Consider the following 19,808-nt stretch of genomic DNA (forward strand, 5'->3'; position numbering starts at 1 on the left):
AAGTAAATGGGCGAGACAAAATAAGTCTCCTGCCAACAAGACATCGGTCCACATGACCCTTGGCATAGACATAAGTTCCGTCATGTCCACTTTACCACTTGCACTCCGTGTTGGTACTGTGACCACACACCTTGGATGAGAGGTGGGCTTACAAGAGACACACAATGAGCCGGAACGGCCGACCCCTCCCTTGAGTAAATTGTATTACTATTGGAGAAATTCAATACATAGCTTCACGGGAATCCATTGCCAAATCCTCCATGCATATGAAATTCAGCATTTAGAAAACAATGTTATGTCCATGTAGATCACCAAGGAGCTGCCTTGACGCCCGGCCCGACTTTAGTGCCCATATTCTCTACCATTGGCTCTATGTTCTACCAAGCAAGGTAGCAACATCTTGAAGAGCACTTAGGACAAGAGAAATACTACACAGGGCGGCTAAACAAGGAGTCCTGAAAACAATCACTCGCAGGCATAGATAACCTGGTGTTCCATACGCATTTCTGCTACACATAGTTTATAGGCATTTCGGCCACCAACAGTTTGTAGGCATTTTGGCTACCAACTCACACTACCCTCTCAAGTGCCCATGTTCCCTTCCATCTACTCTCTATTGTTCCACCCACACATGGTAGAAACAATCTTCAAGAGAGCACATAGGACAAGAGAACACTACACAGGGTATGTTGTGCTTGTCACTACCCTTTGAAGTGCCCATGTTCCCTTCCATCTGCTCTCTATTGTTCCACCCTCACATGGTAGAAACAATCTTCAAGAGAGCACGTAGGACAAGAGAACACTACACAGGGTATGTGAATCATGAGTTTCATAAGTCCAATGCATCCCAAATAAAGGGAGCCAAAAGGAATAATCCATCCCTTGGAGTTGAGGTGGACTTTATCCATAAAAGCATCATATCCATGAGATATCCAAATATTTCTTTAATATAATCCACAATATCCATATGGAAAGAGTGCTAAACGTGTGCACATAAAGCCAACTCCATACTTCCAAGATAAATTTTGTGAATTCATAAATCCTTAGACCAAGCTGTCTATTGCTCATGCTCTTGCTTCATAGGCTCTGAAGTGGCTGGCCATGCTTAATAGCAATGATGGTAAATGTGGTCCCCCTCCAGATCTTTTCTCTTCCTTATTGATAGAAGGAAGCCTCCGCTTCCAAGAAAGCCTATGCTCTGATACCAATGAAACTCGCGGCGGCGGGTGCCCGGGGGACTAGGGCCTTTTACACACTTGTTGATACCATCAATGCATGTTAAAACACTTAAACATGGCCACAGCCTTAACATATATCCATCATCACTTTGCATAAAACATAAAGCTGGACAAAACATCCACAAATGCTGAAAATGGAGCTTGCACGTGTGACACTGCATAGAGGCCGGAATGGGCCGACCCCCCCCTTGGAGTATTTTATTACCCAAGGAGAATAATATCATGTACAAGCTTTGAGGGCCTTACTCTCCCCACGGGAGATGCCGGATTATCCCTATACAAATGCCACACAGCCCAACACAAGGCTACCAAGCCGGAACATAGGCTGTAGAAATGTCGAGCCAACAATATAATCCATATACCTCCGTGTGGGTACTGATTCTTCTCCAAAAACCAGGGGTCTTCATGCAATAGAGAGGGTACAGCAAGTACAACTCTCCATTCAGCCGGTACAACAGGTACAATGGCTGGTCCCTTCCTATTCTGCTTCTTCTCTTGGTGGGGACCCGGTACGGTGGCTGGTACAGCTGGTACGGTGGCTGGTACAGCAGGTACAGCAAGTACAGTGGTTGGTACAGCCGGTATGGTGGCTGGTACAGCAGGTACAGCAAGTACAAATGCTGGTACAACACATACAATGGCTAGAAATCATAATAAATGATTGAATACCCTTGCCTTTAGTATTTCTTCGCGATGGAAGCCTCCAAAACAGTCCCATACAGCCGGTATTCTTCATGGGCAGCCTTCAAGTGAGAGAGAAAGAGAGTAGCCATCATTAGGGAAGCCTTCAACGGTGGTAGAGGCTAGTGTGCAGCAAGAGAGCCTCTATTAATGAAGAGAGAGGGCTCTAATTTATAGATTTGGGCCTCCCATGAGCTAAAATGGCAAGAGAAGGCTATGATGACAAGTGGAGAGCCACACAATAGCTGAAGTGACAAGTGTGAGGCCACTTGTCTCACTTTGATCCTTTTTCTAACAAGTGTCAGGCCACTTGTCTCACTTTGGTCCACTTTCTTGCCACATGTCCCAATCTAAGAGATGGGTCCTTCCATAATCTTTACCTCTAAAAATATCCCAATTGGTAGACATTCTGTCATAGGCACTTTGCCAACTCTTGGTATCTGCTCAATTCCAGATGTAATGACGCGAACAGAATTTCCATCGGAGTCTGGCCAAAAATAGCAACTCTCCTAAATTTTAGGAGTGTGGTCCTTTGTATTCTAGGATAATCCCCCAGTCCCAAAGCTTGTACTTTCCAAATATTTAAACATCCTGGAATCCACCAGACCCCTTTCAGACTGGGAAATATCCAGGCTGGTGACAATTGGAACCCCAAGTTGAAGGAGGAGGTGGATATGGCGGTGGCCCGCTTCTTCTTCCACGACCACATTGCCTTTCAAGCGGCTAGGTAAGTGCAATCGATCATTGCCAATTCATCATTCATGTTTTCATCTCCTTCTCATTAGTAAATTACTTTCTTGAATAGGTCGGATACTTCAAGGTAATGGTTAAGAAGATTGGGGAGTATGGCTCAACCTATACGCCCCCCTCATCCGAGAGCTTGCGCACTACATTGCTCGACAAGGAGAAGCGCATTGTAGAGCAAGCGGCCGACAACACAAAGCGGCAATGGGAGAGGAACGGAGTCTCCCTCATTGTGGATGGATGGAGTGACACCCGCAAGAGGAGTATTCACGGCATGGTTGCATATTCCCGTGGAGAGATGTACTTCATCTCATCTCATGATGCATCCGGCACTGGGAAGAGCGCGGATGTGCTTGCGGCGGAGTGGGCTACCACCATGGAGATCGTTGGCCCCGAGCATGTAGTGGGCTTTGTTGCGGATGGGGAGCCTTCCAATAGGGCGGCGGGAGCTATTCTCCAAAGTATGTATGGACATGTCACAGTGTCCTTTTGTATGGCTCATTGCCTAAACAACCTCCTCAAGGACATCGGGGCATTACCATGGATCAGCCCGCTCATTGAGGAGGCCAACACCATCAAGAATAATCCGAATCTGTTGCTGCAACCTTCGTCTATGCTGGGATGCCCTCCTCCGTAGTCGTGGGCGTCTGGACCACCTAAGCTCAATCGCACGATCAATTAGTGTACCGCTGGTGTGGGCGGTATCCATGTCCTGCTGTTGCTGTGGTCCATCTGGTGCAGTGATGGCTGGACTAAAGAAGTTTGTAATGTGCCTCTGAGTCTGGCTCTCTGTGCACCTAAGCAGGCTATCTCTATATCTCCACAGCTCAAGCAAGAACAATCCCAAACACCTCTAGTCCTGGTACCCCATGACTCTGGAAAGTGGTCCAAAACCCTCTCTGAATAAACAGTGGAAACGACCGCGTATCTCATAGTATGCAGTACAATGGCATATATAATGCAGCTCTGTCTCTGGCTCCCCATGGCATACTCGACATATCCTGGCCTCAGCTGGTATACCTCTATATCGGCCAATCTCAATCTCAAGCTGGTGTGAGGATGTGCGAATCTGACCAATAGCACATCGTACTGCATGAGACAAGTGTACATCCATGTAACTGGGTCTGATCACAAAACCATTTGCTGTGAGCTGAAGAAAATGCTCTCTGTAGAAAGCCATCTTCGTGCCCAGCTCCTTAGTCGGCTGTATCCATGTCCTCCTAATATCCAGCTGAACTAAATCCTGACGGATGAGTCTGGTAATCTCTGTCCGTGTGAGAGAGAGAGAGGGTGCCTCCAGAGAATACTGGAAGGGAGGCAATTTGTCCATGCTAAAACCATGTGCCTAGAACCAAGATGTCATCTGTCCATACCAACAAGCCGTGTCTCCCTGTAAAGCTAACTGTCGGGAGGACTCAAGGGCGAGGCGTGCATATCTGTCTCGGGGGAGATCCCACAAGCCATGTATGTAGGAGACTGATCTCGTAAGAGCCTCAATCACCAGAGGGGCAGCTGCCAGCTCTGCTCGAATAATCTCATGAGGTACCAAGGCCTTGGCTCTAATAATCCTAGCAATCATAGATACCAAAGGCCTCTCCATACCTCTCCATCCGCCTGTGCTGTGATGGCCCACTGAAGGTCCCCATATCTGCACTCCATAAAGCATAGCTGATGTCACTAGAGTGTCAAAAAGCCAAAGTTTCGTTCGAGGTTCTTGAAATTGAACCTGCGAACACATCCTCTCCAAACCACCCAGGGCTGCATGTGCTCTAGTCAATCTAGTCTCTGCTGCTCTCCTCATCGAAAACATTGGCCGACTCAATACTACCCCAAGATATGTATATGCATCTGTATACTCCACAATCTCCTGCCCATATGTAAATGTGGGAGCTGATCGCCTAATCCACTGTGGCATGGTGTTAAACACCATAACCTTGGTTTTGCCAAGGTTGACAGACAATCCACTATCATGTGCAAACTCATGTAAAGCATCCAGATGACGCTGCATACCCTCAGGGGAGTCAGAAATCAACACAATATCATCAGCATATAACAATAGTGGGATCCGTGTACCTGCTAGCTGGGCTCCTCTGTCCCCCAATCTCTCAATGTAGTTAGAAGCCTCATCCACATACATACCAAACAATGAAGGAGATAACGGGCAACCTTGCTTCACTCCTATAGTGGAGTGAACCAAAGTAGAGACCCCCTCTGGGGTGCATACCTGTCCTGCAAAACTGATCTATATAAAGCCATAATCCCCCATATGAGCTCTGTGGGTACCCCATCTCCTGTAATCGCCTCATCAATCTGGCTCTGGGCACTGTATCAAATGCTTTGCGGAAGTCCACAAAGCTACAATAAATCCGTCGCCCATGCGACGTGCCCTCCTCAATAATGGCCCGCAGAGTCAAGATGTGGTCAAGAGTAGAGAAACCTCTCCTGAACCCTGCCTTTCCCTCTGCTCGAATGCCCTCTCTCTCTGCCCATCTACTCAACTGCTGCTTAAGAATGGATGCATACAATCGTGCTAGTGTGTGACCAATCATAATAGTGCGATAATTCCCTGGCTCCATAGGGTTCCCTGACTTGAAGATAGGCACGATGGTGGACATACTCCAAGTCTCGGGTAAGCCTTCATACATAACACGATTGAACATCACTGCTAGAAGCTCTGCCAGCATGTCTCTCGCATGAATAAAGTGCTAAGCGAGCGACCAATCCATCATGATCATATGCTCTCCCAGTCTTCATCCTATCAATGGCCTTCCTTACCATCTCTGCAGTAAAGAGAGTACATGTCTGTGGGCATGGTGCTGGCGGGTCAGGAAAAGGTGTCTGTCCAGGAACTGTATATAGAGATGCTGCATAACTACCCCAGACCTCTGTAGAAGTGATGACCAAAGCAGGGGAGGACTCATGAAACAAACGCCAAGCCTCCCTCGAATCCTGGCTCAAGAACAGCTGGTAAAATTCCTGCTCTAGCTGAGCAAGGAAGGCCCGCTTCTTCCTTCGCACAAGGCGCCAGAAGGCAATACGTGACTGTCGGTGAGTAGTGACTCCCAAAGCAACCTCCCGCTGCAGTCGGGCTCTTGTCTCTCTGCACTCCTCATCATACCAGCTGTTCTGGGACATACACCCAGAACGCTGGCTCTGTCTAGGCTGACTATGTGGATATGCCTCTCTCGCTGCATCCTGTAAAGTCTCTGTCAGTATATGGGTCAGCTCCTCCAAAGGTCTCCCTGGCTCCTCCTAGTACAGACGTCTATAAATCCCATCTCTGTAGACAGCATCAGTCTCTGAAGTAAAAGTATATCGAGTGTGATCTGCCCCTCGTGTCGAGTCTAGATAGTAGAGAGTAGGGCCTTGTGTGAGAGGCTTGGAACTTGGAACTTGGAAGCTAGAAAAAGCTTGAAAGTTGAGGGAGAGAGACTAGAGAGAGTAGATACTTTCAAGTCTCATAGAGTGTGGCTTGAGGCTTGAAAGTTGAGAGAGAGTTGCTTGAACTTTGAAGTCTTGAAGCCTTGAAAGTTGAAGGGGGGTGTGTGTTGCTTGTAGCCTTGTAGAGGCTTGTTCTTATATAGATATTAGATAGGCAAGAGAGAGAGGCAAGCCTCAAGGGCAAGAGAGAGAGAGAGAGAGAGAGAGAGAGAGAGAGAGAGAGGCAAGGCCCAAGCCTCAAGGCCTCAAACCTAAAGGCCAAGGCAAGAGAGAGGCAAGGCCCAAGGCCCAAGGCCCGCGCACAACGGCTCCCTGCCACCCCCCCGCAGTGCCGTCCCCCACAGCCGTCCCCATTCCTGAAGACGTTCCCGTCCCCATCCCTTGTGAGTAAGGCTTCCAAGGGGACGTCCGTCCGTCCCCGTCGCCGGTCCGTCCCGTTTCGGCGTCCCTCCGTTCCAAACCCTCGTTCCTTCCGTCCCCTGTGACTATGCTTCTTCCGCCCTAGCGTGTCGCCATTTGCAGCACCAATCTTATTTGTCAAGAAGAAAGATGGGTCTTCTCGGTTGTGTGTTGATTATCGTGCACTCAACAAGCTGACTATCAAGAGTAGATTCCCGATGTCTTGAATAGATTATATTCTTGAGAGGCTGAATGGAGCAAAGGTGTTCTCGAAACTTGATTTAAAGAGTGGGTACCACTAGGTGAGGATTGTGGAGGGGGACATCCCCAAGACAGCCTTTCGTACGGAACGAGCCCACTATGAATTTGTGGTCATGCCATTTGGCTTGATGAACGCCCCAGCTACATTTAACCGCATGATGATGCATGTTTTCTGGGATTTGGTTGGAAAGTGTGTTCATATTTCTGGACGACATACTGGTATTTTCAGCTACGATTGAGTAGCATGACATTGATGGTGGAGAAAGTCCTTAGGTTGCTGGAAAGCAACGAGCTCTACATCAATGAAAAGAAGTTGGAATTTTATTTATTCCAAGTGCATTACTTGGGATACATAATTAGTGCATAAGGCATTCGACTTGATCCGGCTAAAGTGGCCGAGATTGTCAATTGGGAAGTACCTCAGACAACATATGACATAAGATCCTTTGTGGGGTATATGCGAGGCATACTCCACCCACATAGACAAGTTTTCTGACCTCTCAGTGGATCTCACCGATCTGCTAAAGGGTGTGAAGACAAGAAGGCAACGGATTCGAATGACTCCACAAGCGTTGGAGGCATTCAAGAACCTCAAGGTGGCTTTATCAGAAGCTCCTTGTTTAGCACTTGCCTCGTGGGAGGAGCCATTTCAGGTGATCACCGATACGAGAAACATCGCAATTGGCGGTGTGTTACAACAGAATGGTCATCTAGTAGCTTACATGTCTCATAAGTTACTGCTCACCGAGAAAAATTACTCAGTCTACGATCGTGAACTCCTTGCAATTATATAGGCCTTGAAACATTGGAAACATTTTCTTTATGGCTGTGACTTTGAAGTTCGCACTGACCATCAGACATTACGCTGGATTCAGACAATGTCAAGTGCACAGTGGAGTGACCGACAACACCGCTGGAGCCAGATATTCCAACAATTTGGTGGTATGATTGAGTATCTTCCAGGAAAGACCAATCCAGTGGCCGATGCTTTGAGCAGGAAGAGACAAGTGACTTCGATTCAGACTACTAGACACGACCTTGTTGTTGGTGCAGGACTAGATGACATGAAGCACACGTACGCGGACTCCGAGGAATTCGGTACATAGTGGGAACAGGCATTGGATGCCACATGACCATGCCACTTTGTGATATGCGATGGTTGGCTTTTTTACAAAGGCCGACTGTGTGTCATGAAGTCGTTCAGGGCAGCTCTTCTCCATGATGCCCATGACACCATTACTGGTGGTCATAGGGGCATGAATTCGACTTTGGAGAAATTGGAACGGCAATATTATTGGCCAAAGATGAGGCAAGATATGTTTACATATGTACAACACTGTGATATTTGTCAAAAGGTGAAAGCTCCCGGTGGAAAGAAGATAGGGTTATTACAGCCCTTGCCAATTCTTGAGGGTCCTTTCCAAGATATTTCAATGGACTTTGTCACGAATCTGTCTCCCAGTCCGAGTAAGTGTAATACTCAGTGCTTAACTATAGTTGATAGATTTAGCAAATTTGTTATGCTTATTCCTTGCAGGGCCAATGTGACCGCCGAGGATGTTGTCCAGTTGTTTATTTGGCATTGGTACCCGATTGGTAGGATTCCTAGAACCATAGTGTCAGACCGAGATGCTAAGTTTACCAGTCATTTTTGGACGGCATTGTTTGATAACTTTGGTACTAAACAGAATTTTTCCAGTGCATTCCACCCACAGACGGACGGCCAGACAGAGATATACAACCAGTTGGCCTTTGATGTGCTGAAGTGTTATGTCCACGATTAGCAAGGTAAGTGGGAATCATATTTGCCTTTAGTTCAAGTTGTTTTGAATGATTCTTTTTCTTTAGCTATTGGCAGGACTCCATATGAGGCAGCATTTGGAAGACCTTTCCAGTCGTTTTTGACCAGGACCTCGTCTTCAGTACCTGAAGCGAACAGAGTGATGGAGCCTTACCAGGAGATTTTAGAGTCAGTAAAAGACAGGTTGGCTAAAGCGCAAGAGGCCTACACTCGACAGGCCAATAAAGACCGAAGGGATATGAAATTTTCGGAAGGGTATTGGGTTTATCTTCGGATTATGAAGCAAGTGGGCAAGTGATGCCCAAAGTTGTCTTTCAAGAGCTTCAGATCCTTTCCCATCCGGAAAAAGATTAATGAGGTTTCCATGCAGTTGAAGATACCTCCGAGTTGGACTATGCATGATGTGTTTCACATTTGTTGGCTAAAGCCATATGCAGGTCCAATCCCTTCAGAAGTTAAAGATGAGGCGGAACCAAATATTATTGATGAAGCAGAAGTTATGGTTCCAGAACAGATCCTTTTGCACCATTTCAAGCATGGCTCAGGCCGAAGACACACACAGTTCTTCACGAAGTTTCAAGACCGAGGGACCCACGAAGCGGTATGGCTTGATAAAGAGTTTTTCGAGGACTATCCGGCGTTATTGACGGATTATTTGGAGGCTATGCAACTTCCGCTAGTTAAGCAGAAGGGGATGTCATGTGCATCCTGCACTTGGATGCCACGTAGACATATCTGTACAGAAGGTGAAGGACCTGGGATGGTAAAACTGGTCCCATGTGAGCCGAGTCCGGGACGAGTCAGCCAGGGCTCCATCCCAGTCGTCCGAGGTGAGGTGTGCATTGTCCTGCACATGAGTGCAAGGTTAGGTGTGCATCGCACTGCACATGAAACAGTGTTAGTCCGCGCTGTGAGTCTCCCTCTGGAATGATGTCAGTGATTCTGTGTATCTGGTATGGTATTGGATGCCAGATCATTGTGTAGATAGTTCGGGTTTGCATATAGGAAAGGGGTCAGCCCATAGGGCTACCCCAAGTACTTGTGTGGGCATGGGGACAGTGTAAAACCTCCCCCATAAGGGCCAAGAAGGTCCTGGCTGTACCCACCAGCCATGGGTGGGTCATGGAGGGTTGTAGGACAGCCCTAGGGGCATGCTAGGGGCAGCCGAAAGGTCAACCAGCCTTTTGATGGCTGTAGGCCAAGTATGGGGCAGCCCAGCATTCAAAACAGCCACTAAGCAAAGGGGTGAAGGATTGCAGGTCAAGGTCAGAGTTATCTCAGCCAAGAAAGGTCAAGTTTTCTGTATTTTCTATTCAGATTTGCATCATTCTAATAAAGCAAATACACCATTCGTGGTGTGGGCCCTACAGAGGGTATTCGAGACCGAATACTGTGTCCTCTCCTCTCTCCCTCTCTCTCTCTATTTTCTGCACATCTTCATTCAGTTTTGTGCGTTGTGCTGATTTCTGAGCATTGAAGTTACCGATCTTCCCCGAAGCTTCCGCATGTTACAAATGGCATCATCATTGAAATCATACATTTACACTTGCCTGCTTGCTGTCCGAGCATTAAAATCCCCTAGTAAGAGTATGTACCCTTGTTGGGAGAACTCTGCAATGTCAACAAATAGAGGTGCACATGGGAACTCCCCACTTTCTGTCTCACTGCATGCAAACCTCAAGTATTCTGGTGGGAAGTAGCATACTACAATATGTATAACTTTCATGCCAGGCCTGGCGAATCGCATCCACATAAACCGTGCTTCCTCATCCTGTCTTACCACTCTGAGCGTCTGTCGCATATGGTCCCCCCGCACACCCCCCCCCCCCCCCCCCCCCCCCAAAACCCCCGGCCGCGTGAACCGTGCTTCCTCATCCCGTCTTACCACTCCAAGCATCTGCTGCATATGGGGCCTAAAGAGGCATGCCACCCGCCCCTGAACTGCGCACCCCTCCAGTGGTGCGTGGTGCCTGTTTGTTTCCTAAACACTGATTCTCATATGTATTCTGTGACATCAGGTAGCCCTCTTTCATGGCTTTGGTTAGTTTCTGGATAAAAGACTACATCTCTATTGTGTATGACCACTCTTTATCTGACCAAAGAGTTCCATAACAATTCCAAACTGCTATATCCAAGGCATCTTTGGTCTCATAGGCCCCACACCATCATGCGGGGTGTATATCTGTGATGATTGTGAGGTCATCTCCTAGATATATTTTGATGCCCCGAAGGGCAACCCTGGTTCTGAGGAATTGTCCTGGCTGCCTGATGTGAGAGAATTCTATGCAGACTGCTTAATAGTTATTCTGGATGCAGGGCTCTATCTCTGTGAGTATGATGCTGCATCATACCAGCTTTTGTTTTATTTGCACCCACCTTACATCCGGAGACAAAGAAGGAGATGAGATTCGTAGGAACTCAGATGTTACAGAAATATTGAAACGCACCCGCTTTCCAACCACCAAGGCAGCTAATACCGATGTTCCGAAGACCATATGGGGGCATGAGTAAGCGATCAGCCTTTTCAAACATTGCAAAGCATTCTCACTGTCTAATGAAGAGTATGCATTGAGAATCCTGTAAATTTTGTCTACAATCTTGTGTTTGGCAGCCGGATCATATGGCTTGGAGACTTGAATTATCGCCTAAATCTAATGGACAATGAGATACGGTTTCTTGTGGCCAGAGAGGACTGGACAGCTCTTTTCAGGGAGGATCAGGTAAGTCAATTGAAGTATAGGACATTCATTCATTCCAATTGACACAGCAAGGCTATGCAATGTAACCTATCTTTATTTCTTTGTTTGCTGTAGCTGAGAAAACAATCACTGAAAGGACACATTTTTGAAGGATGGCATGAGGGCACTATATTGTTTGCTCCGACTTACAAATATGACTTTGGTTCCGATTGCTATGCTGGAGAGAATGCAAAATCTGGAGAAAAGCAGCGCTCTCCTGCCTGGTTAATTGCCATACTAAGAATAGCTATGTTTGAGTGCCAGGATAATGTGTGTGCATGTGCGTGTGCACAGGATAAGTGTCATACCATATAAGTGTAGCTATGTTTGAGTGTGTGCGTGTGCGTGTGCGAATGTACGTGTGCATATGTCAATTCACAGCGGAAACTGATCATAAATTGCAATAATATGTGAAAGGTGCGATCGCATTTTGTGGCATGGAAAGGGATTGAGACAGCTGTCATACAAGCGTGGGGAGTCAACACTTTCCGACCACCGACCTGTGATTGCGGTTTTTTTAGCTGAAGTAGAAATGTTTATGGAACACAAAATCAAGAAAACCGTTTCTTTCCAAACATGCAATGATGGGTATTGAGGCTAGCCTGGAGCAATGTGAGATTTCTGCAAGTGCATATTGAAGAGGTAACTATCTCTGCAAGTCAATATGTACTCAGATTCTTTAGTAGTATGAATGGATGGAATTTTCTTGCCAGGTCATCTCTAGAGAGAAGAGCAAAGCAACATTGATGCTGATACCAAAACGAGGTGCACTCAAAGGTACATGAGGTTTATAGCACAATTTTTTTGTTGATTGTGCTAATTAAAGTGTGAATATACAAAACATCTCCACAAAGTAACCTCCTCGATGATGGTTCTCAATGTGAAGATATGATGATCCAATGTAGAATAAGTCCTGAAGTCTGCTTGCTCTTTTGGCTTTGTAACCTCGCTTCTCTACTAAGGAGCTGATTTCGAAATCTAGCACTGATCCGTGTAACTTGGCCAACTTGGCCAATATATGACCAATCATGATGGTGCGGTTGTAATATCCTATCATTTCCCCTCTTCGGGGATTGGGATGATGGTGTTGCTAGACCACGAAGGTGAGAAATTTTGGCTGAGGGCCATGTTAAACATACTGGCAAGGAGGGGAGCTGGATGAATCACATGCATGATCAAATTGCTCAGCTTGTAAATCCTCGTTGTCTTTAGCCTTTCTGGTACATAAGTCGAAGAAAAGTGCGGGCAAATTCGGGCCTAGGCATGTGTGGTAAGTCGAGAATGGCTTGATTTGGTATATCATATACGTTCTGTGCATGTGTGCGCCAAATAAAAGGATCAGTGATAGGAGTGGGTTAGTTCAGTATATCATATATGTTTTGTGCGTATAATACATTATAAAAGGCTGACCCACCTTTTCTTTTCTCTTGCGTGATACATGTGAATTTGCTGAATTTTTAGCACCCGTAGTACCACCACCACCACATAGAATGCCTAACATTTTGCCTTAACTTGCCTGACCAAAGGTCTCACAATAGACCCATTGTTAGAGGACTCTCCTAGTCCACTAAGTGTTTGTGATTGCTACTTTGCATTTGAGGCACCCATATGATTCTTTGCTTCAGCCTCTATAGAATTCTTCATTGGCGTATATCAGCTACTCACTCACATCTCATGGGTAGTGGAGTTATGGCATCTATAATCTTTTAGCTCAAGGGAATAACTAATGAATATACATTTTTTTATCTTGGGATCCAACTTACTTCTTACCTCATCTGGTGCATGTACATAAGCAATGCATCCAACTTACTTCTTACCTCATCTGGTGCATGTACATAAGCAATGCATCCAAACCTTCAAATCTGATTTTATATTAGTAAACTTTTATTCAGGCGTCATGTCATGAAATGTTGTAGTGAGTGTCCTATTCATAATATAAATTGTCGTTGCTACTGCTTGAGTCCAAAAATAATGTGGCATCTCTCTTTCTCATTCATTAATGCACGAGGAACTTTTGCAATATACCTGTTTTTTCTTTGTGCAACCCCATTTTATTGAGGGCATATCTGCTTGTAAACTCTCTTTATCCTATGCTCTCTCAAATATTCGTTGAATTCATTGGAGAAATATTCTCCCCCACCATTTGATCTTACGCATTTTATGTGTATATCCTTCTCTTTCTCTACTATAGCTTTAAAGCTTTGAAAAATGAGTAATTACTTTACTTTTCTCTTTCAATAAATACACCCATACTTTCCTAGTGTGGTCATCAATGAAAGATACATAGTAATGGCATTCTTTGATTTTGATGTTGTCTTTGTTGGTCAGAACATCTGAATGCACCACGTCCAAAGGTCTTTGACTTACATGCTTATCATGTAGAAATGCATGCTTACCAATTGGCATGCTTCACAAACTCTATGTATTCCATCCACTTTAAACTTTGGTAAACTTGTAACAGTACTTTGGGCATGCATATTCTTTAGCTATTGAATATTCTTTAGCTATTGAATATTAACATGTCTTATGCGTTTATGCCAAATATTAATGTCTGCAATCACATGTATACCATGTGCAAATATTGCAGTCTTCACTTCAAGCATGCTTACATCCAATGTAAACATTTTGCCAACTCTGTTTTCCTTCGTAACCAAGTGGCATTGGTTATTGAAATCTTCCACATAACATTCATGAGGGTTAAATCTCATTCGACCAACAAAACTAAGTTCTTTGTTACGTTTGGCACATGAAGCACATTAACAAGGTACTTCATTTTTCCATCCCGCATAGACAAGGAATTTATGGACATGCGCAATAGGGTGCCCTGTATTATCACATGTTCCTACATAACCTAGTTTTTCTAAATCTCTTAATTCTTTGAACCACTTACCATGGTTGGTCATGTGGTTAGAGACGCCCGAATCAACATACCATACATCTCCTGAATTTAGTGCATTTGCAATCGTCGTGAAACTAAGCATATGTTGCATCACAAAAAGTTCATCACTTTTATGTTTAGCTTGCTTACTTGAAGATGCACAGTTTCCTTGTTGTTGCAACTTTCCACTTTTTATATCATTTTGCTTTTATAGTAGTCCTTTGCTATATGCCTTGGTTTGCCACAATATTAGCACTCTATGCTATTTCCACTTGGATTTCTTTGCCATTCACCTCGGCCTCTTTCGCTCTCCTTGTCTCTAGAGTGGTCTCTTCCACATCTTTGTGATTGAGAATCATATTATTTTTGTCCATGATTCCTGTTTCTATATTCGACTTGCATTGATAAAGATCTGCCTCTACCTCTACTTGTGTCAAAGTAGAAGGCCTTCTCCTGCATATTACCGGAAGATGATTTACTCCTAACATTCATCTTCTCACTAATCAGAAGGGCTATAGATCTTGAAAGTTTGGGAAATTTTTCCGAGTTCAAATAGATGTCCAAAACTGGTCATAACCTTTTTCAACCTATCTTCAAAGTGACCGATACTAAGTCATCATTATCAACTGGTGCTTCAATAGAGGCGAGCAAATTTGCAAGCCCTTTAATCTTCAATGAGTCATTCTTGATACATAGCGTATTCCATTGTACATTATGCAACTCTTGCTTTAGTTGCATGCCTTGGTACTTTTACTTTACGGCTTAACTAGATATCCCACGCATCTTTAGGTTTCTTTTCATTTTGTATATGGCCAATCTTGTTGTGGAGTGGGATTTTTTTCTAAAAGCTCAGGCTTTTTCTCGTCACCTATAATAAACTCTCAATATCCTTTTTCCATGAGCCTTTACTTGTTGTGGAGTGCGGTTTTTTTCGAAAACCTTGGGCTTTTTCTCGTCACCTATAATAAACTCTCAATATCCTTTTCACACGAGGAAGTTTGTTATTATGAACTTTCATGCTTGGAAGTTGTTCTTGTCGAGCTTCTCGCTCACAATCTAGGGTAGACTGTTAGATATTGTTACCTGCAGCAGGACCAGATTTGGTATCTTGTACCAAACACAACTTACACTAATTTTTGAACTCACAGTAATCTTGCAATCACCAATTATATGTCTGACAGATACATACACAATTACTAACGGTATTGTAAACTTGTTATGCAGCCACTTTATGCGAACCAATCACATTAATATATATCTGCTATACATGTGTAGATCCAAAAATATATGTAGGTACTTCAAATCAACCATTGTGCACAAACACATGTGCGAAACATGCACAGAAACATTGCACAATAAAAAACTGTCATTGTCGGCACTTCTGTAGTGTCTATGAAAATCTGGTAGGGCTGAAATGGGATCCAAAATAGTACACAGAGCACTTTTGCTTCATCGAAGAGGGCTTCCCAAAATATGTCATTGTCCCCTCTTGCTATGCCTCCTGCTGTTGATCCTTGACTAGTAGCCACTTGGAGAGACTTGCTTTTGAATCAAAGGGAAAGAGATGGAATTACCCTTACCCGTGTACTAGCTTGCCTCTTGAGCTCATTACACGAATCGGGGCTTTGATACCATGAGAAGAATGCGGAGGAGAGGGTGAGCTTCAGCTTCTTGTACGTAAACTTCTTCTCACACACACACACACACACACACATACGAGTAGACAAGCACACAAGAGAGATGGATGTTTGAATTTTCTTTGTTCTTCCTTACTTCTCTACAACCATAACTTGAAGATAAGACTACATACTATATGGAAAGTACTCTTACCACTAAAACATACAAGGTCCATAGTGTGAACCCAACTATATGAGCTGGCACTATAACCATGCCATAACTCTATATAACTATGCCGTAACTCTATATGACTATGCCATAACTCTAGTAAACCAAAGTGGCTGTTATGCATCCTGTAAACCACAACGGCATATCAACCATAATCTCACTAACCATGCCAGTGGCATCAGTGCAGAGGTTTCATCTTGGCGTGTCATCCATATCCGCACTAGTTGAGCTCGATATCTCAGCACACTTGATCTTCTTCGCTGACTGTGCACCAAATTTTGGCCAAATGACCATATATCCTAACTCTTATCGTGAGCATCTGCATCTGACTTGCAAGGAATTAGGCTCAGAAACAATAAGTCATGGCCAAAAGCTTACAAAGATGAACTGAAATCTGGTCTACTTAGCGGCCTTAGTGATCGTTAGCAGTTGGTGTATGTTGCTTCACAAAAGTGAGCTGTGTCCAGGCCTGCCATGTAACTGGGTGGGCATAACTCCTCGCCCAAGTTCTGAACAATGCCTCAGCCCTTTATATATGTATATATGTATATTCATTTTATGGTGGCTTCACAACATGCAGTGTGGAATGTGTGTGTGCATGCGTGCGTTGAGGTAATGCAGGGGTTTACAAGGGATTAAGAAATCATGTTTGTATACAGGTGTGCATATATGCTGAGCAGACTTTACAACCCTCCAGAATCATCAAACCAAGGTAGTATTCCATTACCTTTGATGCTAGCTTTGGATCACTTGCCACGTGCTTTCATTCAAGAGAGCATCTTTGTTTCCAGACATGCACGCATGTTGAACTGAAATTCTTTAACGAGGCACAATTCTTTACAATTTTACACAGGTAATACAGCAATTGTTTTGATGTGCCTTTTGTTATATGTTTTACTTCCAAAGGCTATAAGGAGTTTCTCTTATTTGTAACATCTGATGTAATCAGATGTCGAGAAGACGTAGGAGAAAAGCCATTAGGATATGTTATCACTAATCATTCAAAGCAAGCACATCATGTTGCCATGCTATGTGGTGTTTTTTAAACAACAAGAAAAACCTTGTTAAGATCACCCTTATGGAATGTCGAAGAATGGCTCAATTCAAGAGGAATGATAAGACATGATTCCTTACATTTAGGCTGTCTGTTTATTTTACTTCGGTTCACATGTAAAGCTACCTTTCATCTTTGGAAATTTCAGTTAGAGTGTGTTTTCTTTTAAGTTTCTCAAGGTTAAATCACAGTTTCCAAGCTGAAAACATGCTACGGTTTTGCAAACGAATACTTCCCTTAACACCAGTTCTTCAAGACCCTTTATATGAGGTGTAGTGACATGCTGTTTCCAGATCACCATTGTCAAATTGATATAATGTTTAAGGCCAACTGATTAGGCATTTTAGTGTGTAACATGATGCCATGGATCCATAGTAACATGGGATGCCGTTCCATAGCCTTGGGAACGAGGGAACGCGTGCCATAACCTGTGTCCTTCCTGTTCCTGTTCTGCAAATGTGCATCGTTGGCTAAAGGCATTTTGGGTCTAATTTTTTAGTAAATGAGGATTTTTGTATTTTTCTATGATCATATCATATCATATGAGAGTGGTGTATGACTTGCATCTAAAAGGCTTGCAATATATGCCCTTGCATCTCCTTAGCTTGCAAATGGTAGCTATATGGTGATGATGTGTCGTTCCCATTTTCTTGCCGGGTTCCCTTTCCCGTTCCAAAATATCCCTGTTCCATCTGATTATGCATGGCTCAGTCCACTGCTTATGTGGAGAAGCATAAATTTATCTAGGCAGTGGAGATACACAAATCTATCTCTTCTCACCCCTCTTCATGTAAACAATCAGGCAGCATTTCTTCTCGACATTAGACCTATGATTTGCCTCATCCACAATCTTTGAGATGCTAGGCTTCAGTCAACACTTGCAGAGATAAATCTTTTCCAGCTTCATTGTGCAAAATTTTGCCTAGCTTACTAAATCGAAGGACGTCATAATCTTCTGCGCTTGCATGAGAGTTACTACGCATGTTCGATACGCTTAATTAAAACACGAGGTAGAAATACGGCTGACGATTAAGTTCGAGAGTTTGGACGTCAAAAAAATTCAGTATATATAATCAAACACAAGTATTTTTCCGTGGCCGGCCTAGCTCAGTTGGTAGAGCGCAAGGCTCTTAACCTTGTGGTCGTGGGTTCGAGCCCCACGGCCGGCGTAAATTTTCACTTAGTCGCTTCTTCCATAACTTTTATGAACAACGTGAAAAATCCATTTTTTTTTTTGTTGTGTAGATATTACTTTACTAATACGTTTCTTGAGTGTGTCAAGCATTTGCTAACTCTACATATACCAAGGGCTTGTTCTTGGATTTTATAATTTTTCGAGAGAAAACATAAGAACCACTTAGTGCTTGAAAAAAACATATTTTTAAAACCAATCAAAATAAGGACAACTCTTAAATCTATCCGATTACATATTTTTAAAACCAATCAAAATAAGGACAACTCTTAAATCTATCCGATTTTTGTTTTTGAAATCTTTACTATATGTCGGTTTTATAACTAAAATATATAACAAATCATTCCTTAAAATAAGGGCTACTTAAAATCTCAGCCATTTTTTGTTAATTTTGGTTGATAAAAATACACTAGAATGCCATTTCTTTTGGAGCATTGACCACACTACATGTGGCTTTTTTCAATTGATAACGTTCTTGATTGTGTTAGAAAATTGATAAATAGTAGTATGGTTGGTATATATGGCCTCAAGTATACATAGCTTTATTTTTCGGGTGGGAGGGGGGAGTATATTAAAATTTGTATGTGCGGGTTTTATAACTAAAATATATGAGAGATCATTCCTTTAATAAGGCCAACTTAAAATCTCAACCTGTTTTTTCTTAATTTTAGTCGGTGTGTTAAAAAAAAAAGTGAGGATGCACAAATCCTTTTTTTTTCTACCCCTAAGTGAAGTGGGGGGAGAGGTGAGCTATATCTGAACTCAGCTCCTCTGTGGAGAAGTCTCCGTGCTCTAACTATTGGGTTGTTGTCCCCACCCCTCTCTCCACCCTAATGTTGTGTGGATATTACTTTACTAATACGTTTCTTGAGTGTGTCAAGCATTTGCCAACTCTACATATACCAAGGGCTTGGTTTCTTGGATTTTATAAAATTTTGAGAGAAAACATAAGAACCACCCTCCACCACACTCGGTGCTTGAAAAAACATATTGTTAAAACCAATCAAAATAAGGACAACTCTTATATCTATCCGATTTTTGATTCTGAAAGCTTTACTATATGCCGATTTTATAACTAAAATATATAACAAATCATTCCTTAAAATAAGGGTTACTTAAAATCTTAGCCATTTTTTCTTAATTTTGGTTGATAAAAATACACTAGAATGCTATTTCTTTTGGAGCACTGACCACACTATATGTGTCTTTTTTCAATTGATAACGTTCTTGATTATGTTAGAAAATTGGTGTTAAATAGTATTATGGTTGCTATGTATGGCCTCAAGTATACATGATTTGTAAACAATTCTATTAACCATTGTTAATTATTATTGAACATTGATCATCACTAATAATTTATAATAATGCATTATCATTGATCATAGGGCCTCTATGTATAGCCATGGTTGGTGGGGCTGAAAGCAATGAAGGGTTCCATTTTGCGTGGCGGGATGATCATTTAGGTCACATTCCACTCAAAATGGTACTAAAGTAAACCAGGTCCAACTCACGTGTGGCCTCTTGGAAATTGGCACG

At 43.4% G+C, this 19,808-nt stretch overlaps 1 protein-coding gene and 1 non-coding gene across 12 annotated transcripts in view; both read left to right on the forward strand.

The window, feature by feature from the left end:
• Positions 1-17,166, forward strand: part of LOC147610830 (type I inositol polyphosphate 5-phosphatase 4-like) — a 33,554-nt gene extending 16,388 nt beyond the window's left edge. For 6 of the 11 annotated variants that reach the window (XM_086785449.1, XM_086785451.1, XM_086785443.1 and 3 more), the window contains 6 exons: positions 10,882-11,072; positions 11,177-11,285; positions 11,379-11,527; positions 11,721-11,945; positions 12,017-12,080; positions 16,686-17,166. In XM_086785449.1, coding sequence (XP_086641575.1) covers positions 10,882-11,072; positions 11,177-11,285; positions 11,379-11,527; positions 11,721-11,898 — 627 coding nt within the window. In that variant the 3' untranslated portion in view covers positions 11,899-11,945; positions 12,017-12,080; positions 16,686-17,166. The remainder of the gene's footprint in view (positions 1-10,881; positions 11,073-11,176; positions 11,286-11,378; positions 11,528-11,720; positions 11,946-12,016; positions 12,081-16,685) is intronic. The other 5 variants (XM_086785450.1, XM_086785448.1, XM_086785446.1 and 2 more) reach the window with 5 other exon arrangements.
• Positions 17,167-18,176: 1,010 nt separating this feature from the next.
• On the forward strand, positions 18,177-18,249 carry TRNAK-CUU (transfer RNA lysine (anticodon CUU)). The gene has a single exon. It is a non-coding gene; the product is annotated as a tRNA-Lys (tRNA).
• Positions 18,250-19,808: the final 1,559 nt, after the last annotated feature.

The sequence above is a fragment of the Cibotium barometz genome, chromosome 48 (genome assembly GCF_041138505.1).
Source record: "Cibotium barometz isolate CiBa-2024 chromosome 48, ASM4113850v1, whole genome shotgun sequence".
NCBI lineage: Eukaryota > Viridiplantae > Streptophyta > Polypodiopsida > Cyatheales > Cibotiaceae > Cibotium > Cibotium barometz.